At 39.9% G+C, this 12110-nt stretch overlaps 1 protein-coding gene across 5 annotated transcripts in view; it reads left to right on the top strand.

Annotated features, from left to right (window-relative positions):
• Positions 1–12110, top strand: part of plch1 (phospholipase C, eta 1) — a 92572-nt gene that overhangs the window by 63356 nt on the left and 17106 nt on the right. For all 5 annotated transcript variants that reach the window (XM_086035680.1, XM_086035678.1, XM_086035679.1 and 2 more), the window contains 4 exons: positions 1511–1618; positions 5447–5605; positions 6829–6891; positions 9706–9800. In XM_086035680.1, the coding sequence (XP_085891806.1) occupies positions 1511–1618; positions 5447–5605; positions 6829–6891; positions 9706–9800 (425 nt within the window). The remainder of the gene's footprint in view (positions 1–1510; positions 1619–5446; positions 5606–6828; positions 6892–9705; positions 9801–12110) is intronic.

Raw genomic sequence — 12110 nt, 5'->3', positions numbered from 1 at the left:
AATGAATGATTTTCAATATTTTTTTGGTCATTTTAGCCCATGTCTAATTTATTTTTCAACAAACAATGTCAGATCTGTTATGGATTATAGAATAGTGAAGTAAACGCAAATGAAGCATGAATTCATATCGTCGCTATCGGGCGAAATCCTCGTAGTGTCAAAATGAGAACTTTACAGGAGGTAAAAAAAAAAAATAGTTTGTTTGAGTTTTCAGGCATCGCTTCGTTCAAGTTGTATTATACCTTATATTGCTATTGCACACTCATGTCAACATAATACTACCTAAAAAAAAATCATTCAAATGCTAATTTAACACTGGCATTGATTAAGATAGTACAAACACAAAGCACTTTTAAGTCCGCTATCATGTGACCCCCCGATCGTGCAAAAAGCCTCTGAAAACGTCACAAACGCAAACGTTTGCCCTTTATCTTCACAAAACGTCTTCTTAAAGGTCTCAAGACATGAGTGATGCAATAAATAAAACAATGAGCCAACTAACCCCGTCTACTAAGTGGATATTACCGGTAAAATGAAACGCAGACTTACCTCCGTGACACATGATGGTCCATCTCCAACGAAGCATCAAACGGATCAACTTTAAACAAGCAGGCAAATTTAATCCAGCGAATCTTATTATTTTCACTTGTTATTGTTTGGAAACAAAACACCCAGACGTTAATAGAGGCGACATTTACGCCACACAGTTTTCACAGGCCGAGGAAACGGAAGAGCGGCAGTGTATTTGTGTTTCTATCAGTGTATTTCCTATTTTCACCGCTTTAAATTGGCTAGAATTGCATACAAATTACAGACAAAGTGGAGACGGACCATTAATACTGATTTTTGAAGAAAAACTGAATTTGACCATATTTAGCCGTACAAGGTTTCCAGTTTATCTACTACAATTACAGGTATATACTTACTAAAAATTTTGACCTACAGTTTGGTAAGTGTTCTCCATGACAACATAATTCTGCCACACAGGTGTTTACTCTACTGTAAAGGCACAAACTGAAGTGCGGACTACAACATTAGTATAAACAAATCAGTAGCTTTGCCACTTCCTGCATAATTACTGTGTTTCATGAAACATGATGTAAATGTAGACTTCACTTCTTAATCACTCATCTTCTTATCTGGACCGATAAACAATAATCCTGTGGTTCTGTACCAGACATGGACACTTTACCATTTTTTGCCAGTCCGACATCCGTCCGCGACCTGGGTACCCTTCCGTCCTCATTCCTCTGTTCTTATTCATAAAAATAGTCATCCTCCGACCTTGTCCGTCCTCGTCCTTTGAAAGTACTTCAGATCCTTACATTCCGTAAACTTTTCATCAAAGAAAATTCATTTGGAGTCTGCAGTATGTCAATATTGATATAAACAATTCTGTCCCTCCACTTAAGTTGATCAATATCGCACAAAAGCATGTGCAGAAATCAACGCTTTGTTTGAGGCTTATTGTTTACAGGTGATGACTATCTCTCTCTTTCACTTCATGCAGGGCAAGCGTCTCCCTGCATATCTGTCTGCGGATGCCGAGGAAGGCGAGGTATCCGATGATGACAGTGCCGATGAAATTGAGGACGACTTCAAGCTCAAGAACAGCAATGTGAGGCACTGCAGATAGTGTTGTCAAGATAAAAGGGAAAAAATTCATCTTGAATTTAATTAATTATAGCCAAACATGGTCATTATTTCAGTAGCAAGGCACCCTTGTTGAAAACAGTTTAAGGTTTGCAATAGGGTTGTCACTATCAAATCTTTTTGGATTCGATTGTCCTCTTGACTATTACATCCAATACTCTCTAATTGGGTAGATTTAACAACACCCCCAAACTGGGCCAAGTATATGATCTCTGTGGCGACCAATCTGTCCATTCTTCGTCCCTCAGTAGAGTCACATTTCTATTTTCATTTCTGGAAACGGTAGGGTTAGGAAGTTGTGAAACGGTATTTTGCCACCCCACGTTCCATTTCAGAAGATGGCAGCAATGCACCAAAAGTTGTTTGCCAACTACTAAAAGACAGAAGAAAAAGAAGACAAATTTGAAGTGAAAAAAATATTCATTTATCATAATAGCTATTTGATTTCGGTTTGCACAAGGACTAGGATGCATTTTAATCCACCAGGATTGTACCTTTGGAAAACAGTATGATCCTGGTTAAGGTAAGTGAACATTTTTAAAGTAAAACTTTTAAGAGTTAAAACAGCAGCAGGCTCCCACTTACAGTTCAATAGATGGGCACATAAGTGTAGGCTATGCGAATTGTCAAATACATGTGAGTGTAAAGTTGTTTAGCAAGCCGACACATTATGATGTACATAGTGCACTCCATTTACCCTTTTAATCAAAACAGTTCAAATAACGGATGGATGTGTTGGACCTTTTTTTTTTTTCCCGGATTGACAATCGACGTACTGGCAGAGCTTTGATGTTTACTTATGGAAGGGCAGTTAAAATAACATGACAGACTGATTACAGTTTGGTTCGGCTTTCAAAAATGATGAATTGACGGATGACGGACGTGTACTCAGGCTGCTGACGGATGACGAATGATGGACCGACAAACTTTAGTAAAAAGGCCATCGCTGGAAAATACTATATGTATTGTAGTGTGAAGGGTTAAAGACAGAGCCTGTTGTGATGTCTGTGAGTCCACGACGTGTGAGCATCCGTGTGGGAGCTGTGGCCTACAGCAGCTTTTTCATGAGTGTGCTCTGAGTTTTCCTGATATTCAATAAGGGTCTGTAAAATGCAATTATGGCTCTCCTTTCCCACGTGCGAGGGCATTACAGGACACACGATTACAGTAGACTGTAAAAACCCAGGTTAATGTCAAGAGATAACAATTCGAGATTGTTTTAGAAATGAATATACTGTAGTAAATTTAACTGAGAATATTCATACTGCACAGCTCAAATGGATTAAAAATACCAAAATGAATGGCACAAAACGTCCGTCAGCTCGCTTAACGTTTAAAAATGGTGACACACGTGCATGAAGGCAATTCAAGTATTGTGTCAAATTGCTCATCACCGCTTCTATTTATTTTTGATAAAACCTTTCTCTCCAGTCTCTCGTTATCTCTTGATGCCCTGGCGTATTCTCCTTATTAATATGACATAAAGCAAGACAGCACTGCAATCATTTGTCACATGGTTCCCCTGTGTGACTAAATACGGCAGCATTCTCCCATATCTAGCTGGAGGCGCGTGGGCTGCAGATGCCACTTTGGATGAGTGTAGTCCTTTTTAAAGGGCCGGTAGCAGGTTTCTACTGACATAGAGCTTTTTCTTTCTTTTATTTTTAATATAGGGAGATCATTAAAACTGCAACCAGATAAACATCTCTGACTGTGGACTAAAATTTAATGCCAACGGCTTGCAATGCGTGATAATTGCTTCCTTCCTTCCTTCCTTCCTTCCTTCCTTCCTTCCTTCCTTCCTTGCTTGCTTGCTTCCTTCCTTCCTTCCTTCCTTCCCGTGTAACAAAACTGTATTTTAAATTGCTTCAGTGTGCACTGTTGGGCAAGTGCAGTAATGAATTCGGATGATGCCGATAAATAGTGAGGGTGCCTATAGGGGGAAGGTTTTTAGGGGAGTTGATGGTTGAGTCCGCAGTAGCTGCAGACAGCTATAAACAAATGATTATGAACATTCCACTTCACTGAAAAACTCTTTCTATTATTTTACAGTGGTGCTTTGAAACAACAGTGACCCGACATAAGCCCTGATTATAAAATTACTTCGGTATCTGGTATCGTAACAGCACGTCTCATGGTACTAACAAACCATTCCATGTCAAAATCGGTAAAGAATTTGATGAGTTATGAAGTTAATGCAGCCAAACAGTTACTGTACCTCTTCGCTTCATCCCCATAGGAAATACGCACATACAGCTATTTTGATGAAGAAATAATTGATAATTATTGGATTGAAAATGGAAATTAATGGAAAGCAAGGACCATAGAACTGAAATGGAACATACTTTATTATAATTATTTTAAGTCCCCCCCCCTTTCTCTCTTTACTCTTCACATGCAGAGTAAGTCCAGCAGACGACGGTGCTAGTGAGGCTCAGCCTCACTTGCCGCCCCTGACCGCACGCCCCGTGACCCATTCATCCCTGCACATTGAACACTATTCTTTTTGTCTCGTTTTGTCTTTTTGTTTTGTTTACAAAATGACCTTGTAAAATTTCACACCTTTGCTGCCTTCTATCTTTGTACACATTCAAACATTGAGTAAGCATCTCACTTATCTCTTCATCATATATTTTTTATCAGATTTTTTTTGTTCTGTTTTTATTTGTAAAAGTCTAGGGATTTACTTGGCTAACCTGTGACCTCGGGCATTTTATTTCGTGCTATATCACATGGAAATGTGTGTTGGAATTCCATGAAATCCGACCTTTGATAAAACTTGAACAACCAGAAATTCAAATAGTGGCAAAGTAAAATAAGAATTTGCTAAAATAATAGCAATACAAAAAAACAGTGGGCATCATCTATCCGTCACTAAGTTTTCGTCTGTTCTCGACGCCATTTGGCCGACTCGGACCAACCAGGCGGGACTGAAATACAGACGAGAAGTCACAGATGGACTACAAAGCTGTCAAATGCCCACCTCTGCAAAAATATATAAATACAAATAAATACCAGCCTTTCCTGTTGTACCCGCGTTGGCCTCTTAAGGGCAGTGTGGTGCCATGCATGCATGCAGTACACACAATGAGATACGAAGAGTAGAAGAAGAACGTTGTGCTTGAACTCTATGAATATAACAATTTTTTTTTTTGCTGATTGGGAAGAATATGCGCCTCTGAGTATTGTTATGTCACTTGTATGTGTGTGTGTGTGTGTGTGTGTGTTCCTACAGTGTTTGTTGTGTTCATGTGTGAATATTCTTTATTTGAAGGAATATCACTCCCGGAGGCAGATGCTAATTACCTGTTAGCATGTCATTGGGATTTTACATTGACTTTAACATTAGCACTCACAAAGTTTACAAAATGAAACATTTGTTGTGTTTAAATATAAAATGAGTGTAATTTTTTTGGTGTGTTAAGTATTACAGTACACCTTAACTGGGCTGTCATTAAACAACTTAAAGGATGCTCAGGGACGGCAGAATCATATGTCACACACTTTCTGCCTAAGCAACACGGTGCATTCAGAGTGTCGGGAACTTGCAAACGCACCACACCATTCTGGACAGTCTTCGTTTTTCCTCGATTGTAATGTTTTTAAGTTTGGGAAAAGCCAAAATTGAAATAATGATAAAATTTCCACTATTTGCCGGCGGACTTTGACAACAAAACTGCTGCAATTGAGAGTGAATCAACAGCGCCCCCGCTGGTATTATCGTTCAATCACTTTGGAATGAATCAGCAATCTAGTCCCACGGTCCACGAATAAACTCTATTCTTCCTTGCAGGGGAACGGTCACCATCACCAAGTGGAGTCTCACATCAGGAAGAAGTTGGACTCTCTCCTGAAGGAGTCTCGCATTGGCGACAAGGAAGACACTGACAGCTTTAGCATCAGAGCTCTGCTGAGGGCCACGCATCAGGGCCTTCAAAAGAACCTCCGCCAGGTACAGCGCGGAAGCCAGCGACACTCAGAAAGACAACAGGAGGATGATGGGAGAGCGGGGGAGGCGGTGAATAACATCTAGGAGAATGAGGAGATAAGGATCCCACATAGACATATGGACACATTGCATGGGCGGTGTGTCATGTAACATGTCAAAATGGCTCAAAGTGATGAAAAACTAAAAGTCTGAAGTGGCATTGCTTAATATTTCATTTCCCCACTTAGCTTCTTGCGCTATTTTTAGAAGAAGCTTTCCTGAATGCTGTTTGAACATAAAGAGAGGGCTTTTTTTCAACTGTTTTTTGCTTGGAAGCTTCACAATTTCATTCTCATGTTTACAAAGCAACACAAAATCACTTGCTTTCCTTCAAATAGGATCATTTAATAAACAACTCTTCACATGCCCAAAATTCAATAGCAAGGGAAAAGCTTAACGTAATAGAAAGGTCAAATATGTCAGACCCCAGAAAACGTTTTTTCAACAATTGATTGGATCATCTCCAAACTTGGTGGGTATATAATAGTTACATAGTTGCTTGATTGATGGTTGCAATTGACTTTCACCTTGTGGTCTCCCAGATGAAAGTTTACCAGTAACAAATTCAAAAGTCAATTAGCAACAAACCACATCAAGTTATACATCAGTTATACAAAGACCTCAGTGAGAACTTCCCAAATATGTAATTATTGTGTCAATAATGCCATCATATGATACTGTGAAGACCCCCCCCAAAAATGAGTTTCATGGGAATCGGCACTCACTGAATTAGCAAATCAACACTAGAGCACTTGATATTTTTTAGGTTTGCAACTTTTGACATGTCAAATAGAAAATACAAAGTTTCCTCCTTATTTTTATATTGCCTCTAAACTTGTTGGACATACCCGCCCAGCTGATGAGTTTTTGGTGCCACCTGACTGTGACCTTCATGGGCAAGGCAATGTATTCACTCAAGTACACATTCACCTGTAACAAAGTCAAAATTCGTTCTCAACAAACCACATTGCATTAAAGCCCTTATTGAGGGTTTTCCATATTTTGTACTGATAAAAAACAAAAACCTCTCCACTATGTATTAAAGGTAAATAGCAGCACAAAGTCACTTCATATTAAGGTCAGCCTTATAGACAATTTAGACATGTGGTGACTCAGTCAATGTTCTTCGGTAGTATAAGTAAACTAGCGTGATTCGTCTTTGACTCTCCTCTTGCTGTGTGTTGCAGAGCTCCAGGGGGGTTCTGAAGAAATCACAAAGCCGATCTTTCATCACCACACTCAAACAGAAGGTAGGCTTCATAGAAGGACTTACTGTTTTGCAAAGCTGCATTTTTGGGGCGGCAGGTGGGGGCTGACAAATTTTTAAAAAGGGCTGGACTAAGCATGGCTAAAAGTGGATTTTAGTCTGGCCCAATAATCGGCCCTCATGGGTGTGACGTGCTCGCGAGGTGGCCAAATTTCATCTCAGCCTTCTCGGTGAAAGGCTTCTTTTTAGGCTCCTTTCTACTCCCGCAACGTTGAGAGCGACAACTGCCGACGCATTGTGCTTATGGCGACAGGTCTGCAACACGTCTGACACGCACCCATCAGGAATTGTTGCTGCACTGATCGGTCCATTATGTCACATGTTGCGATGACATACTGTTTCCCACAGAGGAGAGGAGCTGCACCACGCAGCTCGTTGCTGCTGCCAAGTAAACTAGTTTGGCAGCGGCATGGGTGTTATGTCACAATGTGTGTGTAAAGAAGTTACTCACCCACGTTCCCCCTTAGCCGCCACCTTCCAGATCGTTTTCGCAATAAAATTAAATGCATAGTCTACTCATCTCGGTCCCTTTTTGGTTGTAGCAGGCACAATATCCATTGTTGTCTTTTTGAAGCGACGCCCCCCCCAACTTGGAACGGAACTGTTTCAAAACAACTTGTGTCCACGTGTATAGTCAAGCTGCGCACAGCACTCAAGGATGCCGCCAGCACATCAAGGTGGAGTTCATGCACTTCTTCTGTCTCGTCTTCCCTACTACCAGAAATACGCCGTAGCAAACCTGCTGTGTAGTGGTTTGCTGGAATGCTTTTATTTTGAAGGCCGGCAAGTGTGAAGGAGGGGAAGTGTGGAAAATGAATAAGTAACATGTTGACTGTGACTTCATGCTGTCTGTTGGACCCAAATGATTATATAATACGACAAAACCAACCCCCGGGGCTCGCAATGGAACTAAGCACGTGCAGTTTGGTAAGTACTACTGGTGCATTTGAAGCATGTCCACAGCGCGTTCGAAAAGTAAATTAGCCAGCTAATGATCTTTAAAATGCCTCTGCCGTTAGCATCTTTCCCGTGGCGGCGTCATGCATGTTTTTTCTTTTTTTTTTTTTTTTTTTAGCGAGGCGGGGGGGGGGGGGGGGGTCTGCTGGCCGTAATCAGGCGTGGCGTGATAATTTTTAGGAATAAGGGCGGAGGGTTGCGGTCGGAACGGCAAAAAAGGGTCAAGTGCCCAGTTCTGCTGTTTTGATTGATTTGTGAGACTGCTCGAAGGATTCAGCAGGGTGGAGGTCAGCTGCAGATGAAACGACTTATTGTTATCTCTTTATTCACTAGCCCTATATGCCCTACACACACTCCCTGAGCCAGCCTTGGACCACGGTGAGCAACATCAGACATTCAATCCGTGGCTAAACCAGTATCACACCTATCCAAAGCCTGAGATCATAATAAGTTACCCGATATATGTTACAAAAAAATGTAAACCACCTCTATATCATAAGAGAGGATATCGCTGGCTAGAGATTTGTGACACGGATAAAATGAGCCCAAATTTGTAAGAATTAGTTAAGCCTTAACGTTTTTATGCTACATTTTATGTCGTGAATCAGCACAAATGTACTTGAATTGTCTAGAAATAATGAAAGCAAATTCCGTACTCATAATCATAATTTTTAATTTTGTATTTTGTAATACAAAATATATGAAGTGAAGAGTGACATGAGATGCTTTTCATCAACAATATGAATAGAAAAATGGTTGAAAAGATTAAACTAAAATTAAATGTCGCATAATGTTATCACTGATTTCTCTAAAAGTGTTGAGATGTTTCACTTGTTCGACAATCCTTAAGAAGGATTTTAAGGACTTTAGCTAGCCCAGTAAAAAAGGCAAAAACACCAAACCATGTGGGAAGATGTACTGCCTCCTGGGATATTCGGAAACGATAACTGGGGAATTAATACCTCACAATCAAGTCAGTTATTGAGAAAATGAATATTAAAACTCTGGACACGTACTTGGTGCAAGCTGAACAGCTTGCTGAGTACAAGCAGAGATAATAACGCGGTGTTGTCGCAATGGGCCTATTAATGGCCTGAGCGATGTCCCTGATTGGTTCAGCCCATGGACTAGATAGTTGAACGCCGGTGGTTAATATTAGTAAGATAACTTAAGCTGTTAGATCATTGTAACCAATTTTAGAAGCAAGACAAAGTGGCCTGGATTACATAATTCTCATTTTGTCAAAAATAAGCAAAAGAAAGGGTGGTTTGTGCTCTGGGTATGTGGACAGCATGAGGGAAAATGTCATTTCTGCACTGTATACACACATATACCGCAGCGATTGTGTGCGTGTGCGTGCATACTATGAATAAATTATTCATATCTACGGGAAACATGTACGGATTTAAGATGCTCTCTCAAAGGAACATTTGCTTTACAATCTTGTTTTATTGTTGATGTTATTATATTTAACCATGTATTAATTACTGGAGCAACCAGGCTCCACTTTTACTTAATTATTACTATTTTCAAATTATTGTAATTATAGCTTACAGGTTGCACTTTATGGAAAGATGGATGTTCTTTATATATTTTTAATTTTTTTATATATTTTTTTTATTGGCGCGCGTAATGTGCTGGCAAGGTGCTTCCACCCTGTCGTAATTACTGTGTGTCTTTTTCTCAACTGGACTCTTCAGCTCACAAACAAACTCCCCCGGCATTCATTTCGTCAACCACTTACATGCTACACTGTACGTGACACGTGTGAAGCATGCACATGGGAAATACATCAGCCACTTATGCTCTATCGTGTGTTTTTTATGTCTGTCCTGTCCAGAGGCACTCCAAATCGCGGCTGACATGCCAAAGTGGGGAGAAGGAGGACGACGAGCAGGAGATGTCCACAGGGGACGCCGGAGGACAGTTTAACAGGTGAACTTGCAAAAACACTCACATACTTGATCGCGTTGGATCAATGCTGACTGCTGCTGTTAACCCTTACATACTGTTTTGCCAAAATTGACTTGTTTTAACATTTGACCGCCAAAAAAAACTAAAAACCTTGACTTTCACCTTGAAATTTGAAGAATTTTCCAACAGTAACAAAAGTCAAACAGAGAGCAGTGGTTCAAAAGATCTTTTGTTGATCGTGTGATATGGATAATAAAGATGAAATTGTTGGCCTGGGTGAAAATGAAGACAGAGCATACTACATATGTGTGCGTGGAGAATGAAGAGTGTGCAAAGGTTTACACAGTGACCATGGCCAGGTGTCAGTAGTGTTAATGAAGTCCACTGCATTGTAAAATATGCATTCCTCATTTGTATGAGCTGTGCAATCATCTAAATCAGGGGTGTCAAACTAATTTTTGTCAGGGGCCACATTGTAGTTATGGTGTCCCTCGGAGGGCCGTTATGACTGCGTTCCCATATAAATGTAAGACTGCCTTATATTATCACATATGCAAAAAAAATTGATGGAGAGCTAGTTTCGAAATTAGTAGCCGGAAGTAATTGTTTGTTCAATTATTTTTCAATTTATTTTGAAGGGGAGGACTGGTAACAAATAACACATTGCAGTAGGGCTGTTCGATTTTGCCTAAGAAAATCCTGATTATTTTCTCTCAAACCAGATTTTACGATTACGATTACGATTTCTTTGTAAAATAAAAAATAATGACAAATGAAGTATTTTGAATGTCTTTTATTTAATCTTAATTTTTCTTTCTTTGAACTCAAAATGCCAGTCAATTTAACTTAATACACACAGAACAATCCATTGGGATTAACAGCATTTTACTTACACAATAGATTTCAGATCTGTTCTTAATTAAACCAATAATGAAAGAAGAAAGTGCATATACCATCTGAAACGAAATCATCAACATGAGAGAAGGTAGACAGTCAAGTCTGTAAACCAAACAGTCTGTCAGCAAGTCATTTTGCCAACCAGCTAGTGACTAGCCTTTCACCTTTCTCCCTGGTCTTACTTAAACATAAATCAAAGATTAGTTTAAAACTATCACTCAATAATACAATGCACTGTCAAGCTTAAGTACAGATGCATAGTCATGACCAGAGGTCCGTTGTAGAGGAGAAAAAAAGTGACGCCTTTCATACGTTGAGTTACTTGCTAATGGGCTGTATTGTACATGCGGGGGACACACTACACAACAGATCTATTTTTGCTCGATTTATTAACCAAACGCTCACTTGCCAGAGCAGAACCAAATAGCAGAATCGCCGGTAGCCATGGATGTTGTTGTTGTTATCGGACTGAGCGCTCGTGGGAGGAAGCGGAAATGCAGAGAAAACTACGGTGGCTTAGATACACCAAAAATAAAAAAATCAAATGTGCCGATTTGAACGTTTTTAACATCGTTTTATCCAGAAAATTTGGTTTCGGTTCAAAATCGCTTAATCGAGCAGCCCTACATTGCAGTATCTCTTATCTCAGTGTTGTTAAAAATGAAAACAATATACAAGAAATGTGAAGTTGACGCACATAATTTACCTTCGCAGGCCACATAAAACGAGGTTGCGGGCCGGATCTAGCAACCGGGCCTCGACTTTGACACCAGTGATCTAAATGATTACTTCATTACTTCATTATACCATATTGAAAGTAGAGTGGGTTTATCAAGCTCACATTTGGCATCGTGTATGTGTGTATATATGCATGTGTTTGGGTGTATATGTGCGTGTATATATCATATATGTATGCGTGTGTGTGCGCGTGTGTGTGTGTGTGTATAGATAGATATTGTTCCTTGCCCTTTGAGAGCGTGATTCATTTGTAAAAGAAGATTTTGTTCTGTATTGTATCTTATTATATTGTGCAGCTAAGAATATATTTTACATAATATATCATATCAAATAAAGTATGTTCAGTTTTACTCGTGTCTCTATGCAAATGTCCCGTTTTTGGAGTCCAGCTGTGTGTTCTTCTTGCAGCCTCTGTGCGCATGCGCACCTGGTTACATATTCATGTTGCTCATCATAAGTCCCAGTGATGGTGTATGTGCACGTGTGTGTTCTTGTGTATTAGTCACGCAGCAGCACACCTTCCATCTTTACCTTCACCAGTCTTTATACTAAGCTTCTGCTTGTCTTTGATGCTCTTTGCTGGAGTTTGCAAGCTGGATGGACATTCAGTTTTCTCGCTGTTTGTGCACTGTCACCTTCGATACGTTTGTGTGCGCATTTCTGTGTGTTGATTGACTTTGTATGTACAGCAGAAAG

This window comes from Filicampus tigris, chromosome 7 (assembly GCF_054856515.1).
Source record: "Filicampus tigris isolate MCC_2025a chromosome 7, RoL_Ftig_1.0, whole genome shotgun sequence".
Lineage (NCBI taxonomy): Eukaryota > Metazoa > Chordata > Actinopteri > Syngnathiformes > Syngnathidae > Filicampus > Filicampus tigris.
Note: the sequence above shows the minus strand (reverse complement) of the source record. Positions and strands in the feature narration are given on the sequence as shown.